Here is an 18,837-nt window from a genome sequence, read left to right on the forward strand (position 1 = left end):
TTTTCATATCTCCTAAAATCAAGGACCATAACTATATCAAAAATGTGTAAATCGCCATGAAAGTCAAACCTGATCTGTAACAATAAATGATAAAGCTGTATACACAATTTTAGCTCAATATCTTGAGGCATTGTGAAGAAAACATTCGGAAAACTATATGTGGGACAGACAGACAGACTGACAGACAAACAGACAGACAGACAGAGACAGACACAAACAAAGACAGAACGAAAGACAGACAGACAGACAGACATTAGGATGGAGATGAAACCTATAGTCCCCTCTGGTTGGACCAGTAGGGGACTAATGAAGTATGTAAAATAATGAAGTAATCCATGGATCTAACCTTTCCTGAATTGGAAGGAACTTGACCTTTCGCTACGACACCTTTAATGATCAAAGTGTTGCCCTTGATTGAAGTGCTGTCATATGAAATATCCAAACCACTGAAAACACAACAAGTGTTCAGTATATATTACATTTATCTAGAGTGAAATAATAAAACAACTAAAAACAATTTCAAATTAAATAATCAAACCACTGAAAAAAATGTCAATTAAACTATTAAAACCATTAACTATTGAATATGGTGTCAAACTACTAAAAACTGTCAATTAAAAAAACAAACACTGAAAACAATGTCAATTAAAATATATTAACAACAAAGAAAAAGTATAAATTCAAATATTTATACCACTGAATAGTGTGTCAATTATAATACCACTGAAATATTATTGTCAATTAAAATATTCAAACCAATGAAAACAGGGTCAATTAAAATATTCAAACCACTGAAAACAGTGTCAATTAAAATATTCAACCAACTGAAAACAGTGTCAATTAAAATATTCAAACAAATGAAAACAGGGTCAATTAAAATATTCAAACCACTGAAAACAGGGTCAATTAAAATATTCAAAACACTGAAAACAGGGTCAATTAAAATATTCAAACCACTGAAAACAGGGTCAATTAAAATATTCAAACCACTGAAAACAGGGTCAATTAAAATATTCAAAACACTAAAAACAGGGTAAATTAAAATATTTAAACAAATGAAAACAGCGTCAATTAAAATATTCAAACAAATGAAAACAGTGTCAAATATTTTCCATTTTTAAATTAATTGCACTACACAAATCACTGGAAATAGCATAAACTACGATCAACATAACATAATTTTAAAGTGACCTACTCACACCACAAAAACAAACTAACAAAGTACATCTTTAATAAACATTTGTCAACAAAATTACTATAAACACTGACCCCAGCTGCTAACTGAAAAAGAGTTGCTTGAATGATGGTAGCAAGTTTGCCATTATGCATCAATGTTAGTCAGTCATATTAAAGAAGATGGCTCTTTGTAAAAAAAAAATGTTTTAATCTTTGTTATCTTTTAAAAGATATGTATACACACCTAGCTTCCAGCACTGGTTTCAACTTGGATGACGGCTTGGCAGGGTGGTTGAACTTGTCTTGAAATTCCAGGGGAATCTGGAACGGCATTCCCACTCGAAATGGTCCATCAAGTAAACCAACCACAAACCTCTCGGGTTCAGCCTCTATGTAAAGACAGCAGTGACAGAATGAAATAATGCTAATTACAACATGGTTTCTGGACTTGGAATAAAGACAGCAGTGACACAGAATGAAACAATGGTAATTACTACATGGTTTCTGGACTTGGAATAAAGACAGCAGTGACAGAATGAAATAATGCTAATTACAACATGGTTTCTGGACTTGGAATAAAGACAGCAGTGACAGAATGAAATAATGCTAATTACAACATGGTTTCTGGACTTGGAATAAAGACAGCAGTGACAGAATGAAATAATGCTAATTACAACATGGTTTCTGGACTTGGAATAAAGACAGCAGTGACACAGAATGAAATAATGCTAATTACAACATGGTTTCTGGACTTGGTATAAAGACAGCAGTGACAGAATGAAATAATGCTAATTACAACATGGTTTCTGGACTTGGAATAAAGACAGCAGTGACACGGAATGAAATAATGCTAATTACAACATGGTTTCTGGACTTGGTATAAAGACAGCAGTGACACAGAATGAAATAATGCTGATTACTACATGGTTTCTGGACTTGGAATAAAGACAGCAGTGACACAGAATAAAATAATGCTAATTACAACATGGTTTCTGGACTTGGAATAAAGACAGCAGTGACAGAATAAAATAATGCTAATTACAACATGGTTTCTGGACTTGGAATAAAGACAGCAGTGACACAGAATGAAATAATGCTAATTACAACATGGTTTCTGGACTTGGAATAAAGACAGCAGTGACAGAATGAAATAATGCTAATTACTACATGGTTTCTGGACTTGGAATAAAGACAGCAGTGACACAGAATGAAATAATGCTAATTACAACATGGTTTTTGGACTTGGAATAAAGACAGCAGTGACACAGAATAAAATAATGCTAATTACAACATGGTTTCTGGACTTGGAATAAAGACAGCAGTGACACGGAATGAAATAATGCTAATTACAACATGGTTTCTGGACTTGGTATAAAGACAGCAGTGACACAGAATGAAATAATGCTAATTACAACATGGTTTCTGGACTTTCTGGACTTGGTATAAAGACAGCAGTGACACAGAATGAAATAATGCTAATTACAACATGGTTTCTGGACTTGGTATAAAGACAGCAGTGACACAGAATGAAACAATGCTAATTACAACATGGTTTCTGGACTTGGAATAAAGACAGCAGTGACACAGAATGAAATAATGCTAATTACAACATGGTTTCTGGACTTGGAATAAAGACAGCAGTGACACTGAATGAAACAATGCTAATTACAACATGGTTTCTGGACTTGGAATAAAGACAGCAGTGACAGAATGAAATAATGCTAATTACAACATGGTTTCTGGACTTGGAATAAAGACAGCAGTGACACACAATGAAATAATGCTAATTACAACATGGTTTCTGGACTTGGTATAAAGACAGCAGTGACACTGAATGAAATAATGCTAATTACAACATGGTTTCTGCACTTGGTATAAAGACAGCAGTGACACAGAATGAAATAATGCTAATTACAACATGGTTTCTGGACTTGGAATAAAGACAGCAGTGACACACAATGAAATAATGCTAATTACAACATGGTTTCTGGACTTGGTATAAAGACAGCAGTGACACAGAATGAAACAATGCTAATTACAACATGGTCTCTGGAGTTGGAATAAAGACAGTAGTGACACAATGAAATAATGCTAATTACAACATGGTTTCTGGACTTGGTATAAAGACAGCAGTGACACGGAATGAAATAATGCTAATTACAACATGGTTTCTGGACTTGGAATAAAGACAGCAGTGACAGAATGAAATAATGCTAATTACAACATGGTTTCTGGACTTGGAATAAAGACAGCAGTGACAGAATGAAATAATGCTAATTACAACATGGTTTCTGGACTTGGAATAAAGACAGCAGTGACAGAATGAAATAATGCTAATTACAACATGGTTTCTGGACTTGGTATAAAGACAGCAGTGACACGGAATGAAATAATGCTAATTACAACATGGTTTCTGGACTTGGTATAAAGACAGCAGTGACACACAATGAAATAATGCTAATTACAACATGGTTTCTGGACTTGGAATAAAGACAGCAGTGACACGGAATGAAATAATGCTAATTACAACATGGTTTCTGGACTTGGAATAAAGACAGCAGTGACACGGAATGAAATAATGCTAATTACAACATGGTTTCTGGACTTGGAATAAAGACAGCAGTGACACGGAATGAAATAATGCTAATTACAACATGGTTTCTGGACTTGGTATAAAGACAGCAGTGACACACAATGAAATAATGCTAATTACAACATGGTTTCTGGACTTGGTATAAAGACAGCAGTGACACAGAATGAAACAATGCTAATTACAACATGGTTTCTGGACTTGGAATAAAGACAGCAGTGACACAGAATGAAATAATGCTAATTACAACATGGTTTCTGGACTTGGAATAAAGACAGCAGTGACACTGAATGAAACAATGCTAATTACAACATGGTTTCTGGACTTGGTATAAAGACAGCAGTGACACAATGAAATAATGCTAATTACAACATGGTTTCTGGACTTGGAATAAAGACAGCAGTGACACAGAATGAAATAATGCTAATTACAACATGGTTTCTGGACTTGGAATAAAGACAGCAGTGACACACAATGAAATAATGCTAATTACAACATGGTTTCTGGACTTGGAATAAAGACAGCAGTGACACACAATGAAATAATGCTAATTACAACATGGTTTCTGGACTTGGAATAAAGACAGCAGTGACACACAATGAAATAATGCTAATTACAACATGGTTTCTGGACTTGGTATAAAGACAGCAGTGACACACAATGAAATAATGCTAATTACAACATGGTTTCTGAACTTGGAATAAAGACAGCAGTGACACTGAATGAAATAATGCTAATTACAACATGGTTTCTGGACTTGGTATAAAGACAGCAGTGACACACAATGAAATAATGCTAATTACAACATGGTTTCTGGACTTGGTATAAAGACAGCAGTGACACACAATGAAATAATGCTAATTACAACATGGTTTCTGGACTTGGAATAAAGACAGCAGTGACACACAATGAAATAATGCTAATTACAACATGGTTTCTGGACTTGGTATAAAGACAGCAGTGACACTGAATGAAACAATGCTAATTACAACATGGTTTCTGGACTTGGTATAAAGACAGCAGTGACACGGAATGAAATAATGCTAATTACAACATGGTTTCTGGACTTGGAATAAAGACAGCAGTGACACAATGAAATAATGCTAATTACAACATGGTTTCTGGACTTGGAATAAAGACAGCAGTGACACAGAATGAAATAATGCTAATTACAACATGGTTTCTGGACTTGGAATAAAGACAGCAGTGACAGAATGAAATAATGCTAATTACAACATGGTTTCTGGACTTGGAATAAAGACAGCAGTGACACACAATGAAATAATGCTAATTACAACATGGTTTCTGGACTTGGTATAAAGACAGTAGTGACAGAATGAAATAATGCTAATTACAACATGGTTTCTGGACTTGGAATAAAGACAGCAGTGGAATGTGTCGTGCTCTGAGATGTAGCGGAATGGCATCTGTCATCTTGAACAAACGATAAGTCAGATCGAGTAGGCTGCTGGAATGAGTTCCCCCTTGACGATTGATGTAAGCCGCCGCTGTCACATTGTCGGTTGCTACCATTAGTGTTGCATTTATCAAGAGATGACGCCAATGACGTATCGCATTGAACACTCCCAGAAACTCTAGCACATTGATGTGAAAACTTGATTCCTCGGCAGACCACAGCCCTGATGCTGTCTAACTGTTAAGATGTGCTTCCCAACCTTGTCTTGAAGCGTCCACAAACAGATGGTGAGTCACTTGGAATGGCATCAAAGAGACTCCTCCTAAGACGTTCGACGGAGTCAACCACCATTGTAGACTGTGTCGAAGATTGTCGGGTAGAGTGATCAACAGACTGGGGTTGTTCAATACTATGTAACTGTAGGCGACCCCGTAAGGTCAAGTCCTGGGCTGAAGTCAACAGGCCCAGAAGGCTTTGCCACATATGGAATGTCACAGGTTCGACTAGAACTTTGCATACCGCCAACTGAATCTGGCTCCCTCGGTCTGCAGGAACCTGAAGAGTCCCAGATCGGTATGTATCTGAATCCCAATGAATTGGAGATTCTGTGTTGGTAGCAGTAGAGACCTTTCCTGGTCGACAATCCATCCGAGACAGTTTAAGAACTGAAGTACGTAGCTGACTTGGCCCGCTAACTTCGTCTTGTCACGGCACTTCAAAAGACAGTCGTCCAGGCATGGGTAAAATGATATACCCTGCTGATGAAAAACCTGTGCCATTGAGGCTGTTATTCTTGTGAACAGCCAAAGAACTACCGAAATACCAAACGGCAAAACCATCCACTCGTAGTGCACTCTCTGCAGTACGAACCTGAGATACAACTCTGATAAAACAACAGTGAACGCAGTGAGAGGATAAACCACACTGGACCATAGTAAAATAGTCGCGGTCAAAAACCCCAAACCACGTGATGGCGACTGGATAACTTCTGGAGCCAGAGAAGCAGCGACTGACTGGTAACACCACCGGATGTAGTGATCGATCTGCCGAATATATCGGTAAAGTCATCAAACAACCGCCGGACCGACGCATTCTGTCGTCAACACCAACCCGGTACGCATGTAACGTCGAATCGATGCCGTAGCACAACTGACTGTGTGGCCCAACAGCAACAGCGGCAAACCGACAATCGACAGGAAACTGGAAAACAGTTTGTCATCAGGCAGAATGTCTGTATTAACCTCGGAACGAGACATATCGTCGAAGGTTCCATGCGACTAATATTTCATAACAGCAGCAAGGCAAACACGCATAGTCATATGAAGTAAGAACACCATATCCTCAACCACAGATGAGACTGGATCATCATGTGGAAATTCGTCATAAGGCGTGCACAAGCAGACCAACGGACAGAAAGGCAGTCGCTGGAGACAGAGACCACGAAAAGGCACGTCGGAATCACCCAGGAACCTGGAAGTGAACATCAGACGAAGATCGGTGACAACGGTCCATGAGACCCGTGATAGGCCATAAAGACCGACTGCGTGCATGGCTCCGGTGAGACGACTCAGACTGGTCACGAGAAGTAAACAGCAAAGTAAAGCCGCAGGATGGAACGCATCCAAAAACATCAAGACAGGCGAAGTCTAGATAGGGCCGGTAACAGGTGTCGCTGGAAACATCACTGAACCCGCCTTCTTTTTTTTTTTTTTTTTTCTTTTTTTTAAATCGCAGAAACCATGACAGTCATGGAAACAAACGTCTTCTGCAACATCGTCGGTAGCACCGACCTACAAAGTACCGGCTGTCAATGAACATCCAAAGCAATCATCGGTGTCGGGCCCATCTTGGAATGCGTCGGCGGAGGTAGACGTGACGGAACATGTCATAAACCGCAGCCATACAACCCCTCATCGTCATGTAGTCCGCAAATCCGTATCTATAACGGAAGCAGTCGAAGACGCATCTGCTCTCATAATGTGCACACCGGCAAGGGGATCGTCAATAGTGGAAGCCGCAGCTGAACCGAACCGAACCGAACCGAACCGTAAACGATCCGAACCGTAAACGGTCCCATCTGGAACCCTCAGAAACTCTGGAAGCCGCTTCAGCCAAAAATCAGCGACGATAATCCATGGAGCCCGTGGGAGGCCGTGAAGATTTAATCACAACATCCTCTGGGGCTGCGTCAGTAGCAATCATGGGAACCGGTCCCTTCCGGGTAGGTGCCAGTGGCCGAGGTAGCGATGGTAGAAGCTTGTAACAACGGAAAAACAGACCTTCATAGTCATATTATTTGCCCTATCTGTATCATCCACAACGGAACCATATGGTTCATTCTCAGGGAAGTCCCGCAAAAGTCTAGCACAAGCATGCCGATCCGCAGTACTTGAAGGTCGTGAAGACCGTGAATGGCCGTAACAGGAACCGGAGGGTGACCATGAGACATGATTCTGTATTCTTCGCGACCAATGACGGCGACTGGAATAAGCCGTAGATCGTGGAAAACGGCTCCGTTCATGGCTGCAATGCCCCAAAACAGATGGAGTAGATCGGCGATGATCCGCAGTGGAATCGCTAGGCGGTCGAGACACAGTAGCATCCATCGGTGCGGTAGCCATGGTCACTGTAGCGCACACCATAGTAGACACTGGAGTAGTAACCGGTACCGTCACGGTAGCCGTAGGTCTAGTAGTGGCTTGTAGCGAAGCGATAGTTTCTTTAACCATACTTGGTAATAGTGACTTGAGCAGTTCAGCCACAAACTCCAAAGTCGGCGTAGCTGGAGGGGAAGCCGCCGAAACAGAATCCGATTTCTTAGCCCGCTAAGCCAAGACCTTCAAATAGTTCTCAATTCAGCCGGTCCGAGAGGAAGACAGAGTAGACAACATGACTCGACATCACAGGGTGACCGTCACCCGGGACAGACGTCGTGCGGGTCTCCTCCATCCAGAAAGTTCCTGCATTTGGTACAGGAATGCATAACTCTAGAAGAGCTAGTATCCGACATTCTCAACAATACTGTAATGAGAATGCAAACACATAAAAATGCACAAATCCGGTAAACAATTAGACGCCATTTTAAAATGGCAACCTACAGGGTAACCGGCACACATGGCAAAAAATTAATTAAAGTGTAAATAACACTTAAACTAAAATGATTACAACCAAAATAATGGTATAATAGCAAAGTAATAACATTAAAGAATGTGTCACCACGATAAATCGAAACACAAACCAAAGTAATAAAACAGATGGCTCAGATTACGACAGAGCAAATAAAGAACGTCCAAACCGCTAGAAGCGAAGGAAAAAGAAGGAAGTTGTAGTCACGTGACTGGAACAGGAAGGTTACACAGTGGAAGAATTTAAGCCATCCCACTGGCTGTTGGGATGTTCGGACCAGTCTACTAATCGTAGGGAATATGCACTAGTTATGAGGACAGGTGATGTTGAAAAGAAATATCTGTTACAATGAATCTGATTCGATGAGAGCAGTTCTGTCAGTTGTAATAATGAATCTGATTTGATGAGAACAGTTCTATTAGTTGTAACAATGAATCTGATTCAATGGGAGAAGCACTATTACCTGTAACAATGAATCTGATTCGATAAGAGCAGTTCTTTCAGTTGTAACAATGAATCTGATTTGATAAGAGAAACATTTTTACCTGTAACAGTGAATCTGATTCGATGAGAAGGCAGTTCCCGCCCTGCATACGTTGTCTGGCCACTTTCATTGAGAATTGTTTGTAACTGTAAGGTATGTGGACCAAGATTCTTAATATTCTCTGAAACACAAAAACAACAAACAATTTAATATAGTCCTTTAAATATAATGCATGACATTAGAGCTGGGCGGTATACCGTATATACCGTTCGGTATCGGTATTATGTCAATACCGATTTACCGTACCGAGCAAATTTCAAAATACCGAAATTTCGGTATTGAAAAATGGGGTGGTATAAATCAGACGAGAGCCTTGTGTATGGAATTTAATTGTATTTAGATGAAATTAGCGGGTGAGCCATAACACAGGCATGCATTTAAAGCCGAGTATACCAAAAATAGCGCTCGATATCGGTATCATGTCAATACCGAATACCGTACCGATACCGAGGTAAATCACCCCTAAAATACCGATATCGATACCGAACCTCAAATTTCAATACCGCCCAGCTCTACATGACATCATAAGACTCTTAGAACTGAAGTTACAATGCCTGTTTTTAAGAACAGGCATAAATATATGTAGGTGTAAAACAAAAACAAGCTTCCAGCTTCGAACTTAATGACGGCACTGACAACAATTGCTGTAGTTGCAATATAAATTGCTGTCAGTCAGGAACTTCACCGATGGCAGTTTTTCTACCTTAGATTATACTAAAGATTTAATCATATTCATTCTTACAAATGTGTTGCATTAGAATCTGGAGAAAAATTGGATCTTTTTCTCTTTCCATGAGTACTTAACCTGACCTCTGATCTCTGACCTGAGATTTGAATTTGTTGAAAAAGAATCAATGATTTGCCAATCATGACCTCGTTCCATGAAAGAATCGTAGCTAAGGTTAATTGTAGTGACTTAAGACAAGTGCTATGGCTGGCATATGTAAACTTTACAGCCGCTACACAAAGCAACCGTATGGTAGTCATAACTGCCTCTTTAAAGATTAAAATCTTCTTTGCGAAGTGCAAATTAGTGAAATAATAAATTGATCACCGACAGTTCGGAACATCTTGGATGTAATTCATTAGTATTGGACATCCACAAAGTAATTTCGTCAATTTATTTGCTAAGCAGTAATTGCCAAATGCATAAGACATGAGAGTTATTTCCCATATTTACATGTGAAAGTCATATGGCCTAGAATGTTTTTCACCGAACGCCGAGTTTCATAAAAGGTATTTGGTGTGTATTAGATGCATTTTTACACAAAGAGTTAGTATCCTTTAAAAATTATCAAATCATCATCTAACTGCCATTTGACATCAATGTTAGTGGCTTACAACTGCCTCATACCAATTTAAAATTTTCACCGTAATTTACGATGATAGCAAGTTATGCCGTGTTAATGAACAGGCTGCCGATTATAGAAGAAAATAAATTTAGGTCGCGATGGTAGGTATTTAAGGCGATGTAATAGTAGTGCTAAGATCATTTCGTGGAACAAGGCCCAGATTTGTTCTTACAAATGTGTTGAATTAGAATAAGTTATTTGCCAATCAGATTTGTTCTTATAAATGTGTTGAATTAGAATTAAAGTTTTGCCAATTAGACCCGTTCTTACTTGCTGAATTAGAGTCAATGATTTACCAATCAGATTTTTACAAATGTGCTGAATTAGAGTCAATGATTTACCAATCAGATTTTTTCTTACAAATGTGTCGAATTAGAATCAATTATTTACCAATCAGATTTTTGGTCAGAATTAAGGGGACATTCCTGACTTTGCTGCATGTAAGATGTCTCCGACTGATGAAATATTTCTATCATTAAACTTACATATTAAATATATTTTCTTGTTTAGAATATCAGTGTATATATTCAATGTGTTTGTGATCGTCTTAATATTTGTAAGAAGCCCAAACTGGATTTTGTCTTCAAATAATTTCGTACGTACGAAAAAAGTATATTTTAGGAAATAAAATTAAATTTAACATAGTATAAATATTAGAACGATCAGAAACACGTTTAATATACAGCCACTAATTTTTTATGCAGAAAAATATATTTGATATGTAATTACAGTTGTTAAATAGTCTCCGTTAGTCGATAACATCTTAAAAATTGCAGAAAACTAAGGAATGTCCCTTTAATATTTTGCCCATCAGATTTTTTGTTGTGGTATTGAATCAGAAAATAAATATTTTACCCATCTTCCTGAACCAGTATGGCCACGTCTTCCCATGTTGACAGATGTGCGACACGATCACTTCGTCGCCACTCGTTGCTAGGAAACAACAGAAAATTACTGTTTATAGTACATCAGTGGTATAGAAATTAATGTCTAAAAAAGGGGGCCTTTCAAAAATTACATAACACCCAAGGTGGAGGAGGAAATATCAGGAAGGAAGAAAAATGTTTTATTTAACGATATACTCAAGACATTTTATTTACGGTTATATAGCGTCAGACATATGGTTAAAGACCACACAGATATTGTGAGAGGAAACCCGCTGTCGCCACTTCATGGGCTACTCTTTTTGATTAGCAGCAAGGGATCTTTTATATGCACCATGCCACGGACAGGATAGTACATACCACAGCCTTTGTTACACAGTTGCTTAGAAACAAATCGCAAGTGATATTTGAAAACATTAAAAATTTTAATGCAGCAGAATAAATTATAATGCTAAACAGGCAGATAACACAGCAGTTTGTATTATATGACGGTATGTACAATGCCAGAGCACTTTGTATTCTGTGAGTATTTTCTTTTAATGCTATATTGAGGATACTCCCTTTGCGTCTTGTGATATCATAATTTATCAGCACGAGTTAATAAAAGTATGAAATCCTAGGCTTGCCAAGGATTTTTATACTTTTATCAACGAGTGCTGATAAATTATGATATCACAAGACACGAGGAGGGTATTCTTTTTACCATTCATTATCATTCTTTTCATTTGCGACAATTGTAAACAATGTCAGTAATGTGGGTTGAATGTCACTATATTTGGCAGCAGTAGACTTGTTAACTAGCAGAACGACAGTGGCATGACGTCACTAATGATAGGTTTAGCGCTGAAACATACACAATGACGTAACAAAAGAAGTGATATCTTCTAGGAGAATGTCGCAGGAGATATCGCCGATTATAGTGCCAGCGATATCTCCCACAAAAGCCTTTAATGGATGATAGACAACCAGAATACATACAATGCCAGAGCAGTTTGTATTCTATGAGAAGTTTCTTTGAGGCTGCTGCAGTTCCTGGTAACTTGCTGATCAACTCTCCTCTCTTATTGGCAATCTCCAGCTTCAGATCACCTGTAACAGAACAAAGGTGGAATTAATAAAGTGGCAAACATTCATACTCTAGTCTTAACATGTTTGCCATAGTGATGAAACAAGGTGTTAGGGTTAAGATGGAAGGAAGGAAATGTTTTATTTAACGACACACTCAACACATTTTTATTTACAGTTATATGGCATCAGACGTATGGTTAAGGACCACACAAATATTGAGAGAGGAAACCCACTTTCACCACTTCATGGGCTACTCTTTTTGATTAGCAGCAAGGGATCTTTTATATGAAACATCCCACAGACAGGATAGTACATACCACAGCCTTTGTTACACCAGTTGTGGAGCACTGGCTGGAACGAGAAACATCCCAATGGGTCCACCGATGGGGATCGATCCTAGACCAACCGCGCATCAAGCGAACACTTTACCACTGGGCTACGTTAGGGTTAAGAATACAGGTTAACAGACGAATAATTAACATTTTTGTTATATTTAATACAATGGTAAATGTTAAAAATGCCTTAAAAGTGTTTGTTCTACTGTGTCTTGCCAACTTTGAAAGGAAAACACTAACAAAGCCTGTTTGTTCATTTCTTAATATAATCTTGTTTGTGTTTTTATTAACACATCTGTCTGCCCACGATGAACGCTATTCACATATCTGTATTAGCGGATTGCTATTGAGTTGTTTTTATTGTAATTTTTACCATTGTTTACTTAAATAGATTTTATTATAAAGTATTTCATACTGCATGCGTGGTTTCTAGCCATGAGAAAAACAGTAACAGTCGCATAGCCTTTACCATCAGATAACCCACAGGGGGCATGTTTAAGGGTTTTAAAACATACATATAACCTGCAGGTAACAGAGAACATTTTCGGACAAATTTACAAATTGGCTTTTGGGATGTTCAGACTAGACTACGAGCCGTAAGGGGGGGAGGGGGGGGGGGGGGGGGAGTGCACTTGTTTGAGGACAGGTAGTGTGGAAAAGAAAAGAGGTGTTTAAGCATTGTAAAGCCTTGTAAATGTATGTAGTTACATGTGTGCAAGTCTAAAATAGGCTTTGTAAATTTGGCCCTTTGTTTTTTTTAAATTTTGGTTAGCGACTTTTGTGTATCGAATCATGACGTGATACTGAACAAAACTAGTCTGTTAAAACATATAGCCTGCGGGTAGCAGGGCATATTTGTTTTTTAAATTTTGGTTAGCGACAGCTGGTGATCAGCTGAAAATTGAGTAGCAACTACTATTTACCGTTTTAGAATTGTGTACTAATCTCTGAAATTTGTGTATCAAATCATGACGTGATACTGAACAAAACTAGGTCTGTTAAAACATATAGCCTGCGGGTAGCAGGGCATATTTGTTTTTAAATTTTGGTTAGCGACAGCTGGTGGTCATCTAAACATTTAGTAGCAACTACTATTTACCGTTTTAGAATTGTGTAGTATTCTTTGAAATTTGTGTAGCAAATTGTGACGCGATACTGAACAAAATTAGGTCTGTTAAAACATATAGTCTGTAGGTAGCAGGGAATATTTGGTTTTTAAATTTTTGGTTAGCAACAGCTGGTGATCATCTGAATATTTAGTAGCAACTACTATTTACCGTTTTAGAATTGTGTACTAATCTCTGAAATTTGTGTATCGAATCATGACGTGATATTGAACAAAACTAGGTCTGTTAAAACATATAGCCTGTAGGTAGCAGGGAATATTTGGTTTTTAAATTTTTGGTTAGCAACAGCTGGTGATCATCTGAATATTTAGTAGCAACTACTATTTACCATTTTAGAATTGTGTAGTATTCTTTGAAATTTGTGTAGCAAATTGTGACACGATACTGAACAAAACTAGGTCTGTTAAAACATATAGTCTGTAGGTAGCAGGACATATTTGGTTTTTAAATTTTTGGTTAGCGACAGCTGGTGATCAGCTGAAAATTGAGTAGCAACTACTATTTACCGTTTTAGAATTGTGTACTAATCTCTGAAATTTGTGTATCAAATCATGACGTGATACTGAACAAAACTAGGTCTGTTAAAACATATAGCCTGCGGGTAGCAGGGCATATTTGGTTTTTAAATTTTTGGTTAGCAACAGCTGGTGATCATCTGAAAATTGAGCAGCAACTACTATTTAATGTTTTAGAAATTTGTGTATCGAATCGTGACGTGACACTGAACAAAATGTTCCCTGGGTAATATGCCCGAAATTACGATAACGAATAAACATCTAGAAATACCGATAGCTTTTCCTGCTGGTCGTTTCTCGTTGGTGAGAGCCATTCCACTCGGCCAGGTAAGAATCAGTTTGTCGGGTAACCTGTGAGAGAACAACACAAAATATCAGTCATCTAATACCAAACAGTGTTTCATCGGGTCAAAGTTCAAAGTGCACCCAACTTTGAATGTGGCATTAAATAACAGGGCTAGCTAACTTTTATCCTGCAACCACTGTTTCTATTGGCCGATTATGATGACAAATTAAAGCAAAATCATAAACGTATACTAACAGATTAGGACTTTTGTCGTCACCTGCATAGATACATTACAAAATCGCTCATTTGACCTCTAGATCATCGTACAAAGTAGGTGAGATAACAGAATTAATAACTACTTAATGATGTAGGATATCGGCTGTTCACGCTGAATAGGAAATTCTGCTCAGCAAGCCCAGAGGAATTTCCCATCTTACCATTACATGATAAAGCCAATATCGTACGTCATTAACTAGTTTAGAGCCACCGAAAATCCGCGTTTGACAGAGGCAAATTCCGCGTTGGAAATCGGCCGATTCCGCGATTTTCCGCGTTTGTGAAAAATGGCAATTTCCGTGATTTTCCGTGCAATACTAGCAATTTCCGAGATTTACGTGCAGTAAGAAACCAGTAACTCCGCAATGAACCCATCATCTGCATGCAAATCGTCGTCAAAACAGCAATTTCTGTGACTTATATATTCAAGTGCGGACACAAACTATACTAAATAACAGTCTAGTATTTGATTGCATGTAAACAAATAAACAATAAATAACGATACATTGCATTGTATTACAGTATATACTGTAATACATACTGGCATCTGTCAATCAATGATGCCAGTCTGGGTTAAGTCTGTTTCAACAACAATTTAAATGTTAGTAAATTTAAGATACAATTATTGAATGGAAATGTTGTTAAAAAAATTATCTTTGATACTGCAGTGAATCAGAATGTTTTATTTCGGAAGTATTTAAAAATAAAAACAACATTTAATTTACTATAGATACACAATAATGGGCTAAATAATGGTTTAAGGTTACATCTTGGTTAATACCGTTATTATCGGAAACCGACAGTGACTGAACTTTCTGATGTGCTACGCGCCAATGCGTTCAATGTATTTTAAATTATTGTCATTTACCAGTCAAGCCCCCGCCTGCTACCGGCTCCGACTGGGCGGCTGGCGCTCTTTACGCCAGTTAGCACAGGTGGTCCCTTCTTCTACCCCTCCATCTTTCCTGTCCTGGACAGGGGAGCCGGCCAAGGCCGGCGCCCATGACAGGCTTGTGCTACAACAATTTGGCAATTAACAGACAAGTAAGAAAGCACGAGGTTATTTCAATGAATAAGAAGTCAAAAGGTCTCTGTTTATAGAGAAAAGTACGATTTAAAAAAAAAAATTGTAAAAATAACCGGGGAAAAAAAGGACGATTTTGACCAAAAAAACATGTTTTCCGTGGAAAACGGGAACTTCCTTTTCGACGGCTGATTCTGTGATTTCCGCGGTCACGATTTTTGGTGGCTCTACTAGTTATTCTCTATGTAACGACCATTTAACGGATGAACTGTTCGTAGCATTGTGACTTTAACACAGTGGTTTAAATAGCAGGTTTCAACGTTTGTCTACTCACTTGGCTTCTTCATCTTCGATGTATTTTCTGATTGTCTGTTCTGATGTGGTTCGATCCAGCTTGGATAATGGGACAATTCTCACGTCATCGTACAGTGATCGTGGCTCCTGTAATAAGAAAGTTTATTTATTAATTATAAACATTTGATAATTTGGAGGAAACCTGCTACATGACAAGATAGCACATACCATGGACTTTTATATACCAGTCATGGTGCAGACTGCAATGAGAACATTGATTAATTAATCATCGGCAAATGGATGTCAAATATTTGATAATTTAGACATAAAGTCTTAGATCTGGAAAGACGCTATATGACAGGATAGCACATACCATGACCTTTTTATATACCAGTCATGGTGCACTGACTGGAATGAAAACATTGATTAATTAATCATCAGCAGAAGGATGTCAAATATTTGATAATTTGGACAAAGTCTTAGAGAAGATAGATGCTATATGACAGGATAGCACATACCATGGCCTTTTTATATACCAGTCATGGTGCACTGGCTGGAATGAGAACATTAATTAATTGATCATCAGCAAATGGATGGCAAATATTTAATAATTTTTACATAAAATCTCAGAAAAGAAAGATGCTATACGACAGAATAGCATATACCAGTCACGGTGCAATAACTGGAATGCGAACATTGATTAATTAACCATCAGCAAATGGATGTCAAATATTTGGTAATTCTGTCAAATAGTCTTCAGCTGAAGTTTTGTTTTATTTAACATTACTACTAAAGCACATTGATTAATTTATCTGTGGCTATTGCAAGTCAAACATCTGGTAATTCAAACATATACACCACAGTATTAAGAATTTAAGAACAATGCATATTTTTAGGTAACTGATTGAGTTACACAAGTATAATTCACACATAACCAAGGTAAAAGATCATGTGAATTGACAGCTGATTACCTAAAATTAATAGTTTTTGTCACAAGTCCTTTTGCAGATTGTCATACACCTTGTTAACAAAGAGAGAAATTAACCAATGAAAAAAGGAAGGAAATGTTTAATTTAACCACGCACTCAACACATTTTATTTATGGTTATATGACATCAGACATATGGTTAAGGACCACACAGATATTGAAGGAGGAAACTCGCTGTGGCCAATTCATGGGCTACTCTTTTCGATTAGCAGCAAGGGATCTTTTATATGCACCATCCCACAGACAGGTTAACCAATGAAAAGGGCGCATTACTGTGCTGCTAGACAGTTTTTTCTAGCACAGCCTTCTAGCATCTTTCTACCAGTTGACGGAACTGCAAACTGACATACTGTCCCCTGCAGCACACACATACCGACAAGCCTGAGGTACTGTGGTACTGTGTAATACCTGTATGATTTCAATATCACCGCCGGTTGAGAAGACATTGCCGTCGTATTCCCCATACAGCAAGAATGACTTGATTGTTCCCATCAAAACTGGCTGCGTCCTTTGGATGCGGACCTGCAAAACAACAACACATCTGTTATCAAGACTTGATGCATAACAGTGGTTTAAAACTATTGTAATATTGTTACACAGAACTGTATAAACTATATGGTAATATGATCTCACAGAACTGTGTAAACTGTATGGTAATATGATCAAACAGAACTGTATAAACTGTATGGTAATATGATCAAACAGAACTGTATAAACTGTATGGTAATATGATCAAACAGAACTGTATAAACTGTATGGTAATATGATCAAACAGAACTGTATAAACTGTATGGTAATATGATCACACAGAACTGTATAAACTGTATGGTAATATGATCACACAGAAGTGTATAAACTGTATGGTAATATGATCACACAGAAGTGTATAAACTGTATGGTAATATGATCACACAGAACTGTATAAACTGTATGATAATATGATCACACAGAAGTGTATAAACTGTATGGTAATATGATCACACAGAACTGTATAAACTGTATGGTAATATGATCACACAGAAGTGTATAAACTGTATGGTAATATGATCACACAGAAGTGTATAAACTGTATGGTAATATGATCACACAAAACTGTGTAAACTGTATGGTAATATGATCACACAGAAGTGTATAAACTGTATGGTAATATGATCACACAGAACTGTGTAAACTGTATGGTAATATGATCACACAGAAGTGTGTAAACTGTATGGTAATATGATCACAGAACTGTATAAACTGTATGGTAATATGATAACACAGAAGTGTATAAACTGTATGGTAATATGATCACACAAAACTGTGTAAACTGTATGGTAATATGATCACAGAACTGTGTAAACTGTATGGTAATATGATCACACAGAACTGTATAAACTGTATGGTAATATGATCACAGAACTGTGTAAACTGTATGGTAATATGATCACAGAACTGTATAAACTGTATGGTAATATGATCACACAGAACTGTATAAACTGTATGGTAATATGATCACACAGAACTGTATAAACTGTATGGTAATATGATCACACAGAAATGTATAAACTGTATGGTAATATGATCACACAGAACTGTGTAAACTGCATGGTAATATGATCCCACAGAACTTTAACTGTATGGTAATATGATCACACAAAACTGTATAAACTGTATGGTAAATCACACAGAAGTGTATAAACTGTATGGTAATATGATCACACAGAACTGTACAAACTGTATGGTAATATGATCACACAGAACTGTATAAACTGTATGGTAATATGATCACACAGAAATGTATAAACTGTATGGTAATATGATCACACAGAAGTGTATAAACTGTATGGTAATAT

The 18,837-nt window shown here is 37.5% G+C and overlaps 1 protein-coding gene across 1 annotated transcript in view; it reads right to left on the bottom strand.

Moving 5' to 3' along the window:
• The window catches only part of LOC121376921 (structural maintenance of chromosomes flexible hinge domain-containing protein 1-like), a 92,687-nt gene that overhangs the window by 72,483 nt on the left and 1,367 nt on the right, over positions 1-18,837 (bottom strand). Inside the window, exons 2-9 of the mRNA XM_041504725.1 lie at positions 17,411-17,524; positions 16,055-16,161; positions 14,406-14,485; positions 12,068-12,178; positions 11,061-11,138; positions 8,855-8,974; positions 1,421-1,565; positions 347-446 (exon numbers count right to left, since the gene is read on the bottom strand). Coding sequence (XP_041360659.1) covers positions 347-446; positions 1,421-1,565; positions 8,855-8,974; positions 11,061-11,138; positions 12,068-12,178; positions 14,406-14,485; positions 16,055-16,161; positions 17,411-17,524 — 855 coding nt within the window. The remainder of the gene's footprint in view (positions 1-346; positions 447-1,420; positions 1,566-8,854; positions 8,975-11,060; positions 11,139-12,067; positions 12,179-14,405; positions 14,486-16,054; positions 16,162-17,410; positions 17,525-18,837) is intronic.

The sequence above is a fragment of the Gigantopelta aegis genome, chromosome 7 (genome assembly GCF_016097555.1).
Source record: "Gigantopelta aegis isolate Gae_Host chromosome 7, Gae_host_genome, whole genome shotgun sequence".
Taxonomy (NCBI): domain Eukaryota; kingdom Metazoa; phylum Mollusca; class Gastropoda; order Neomphalida; family Peltospiridae; genus Gigantopelta; species Gigantopelta aegis.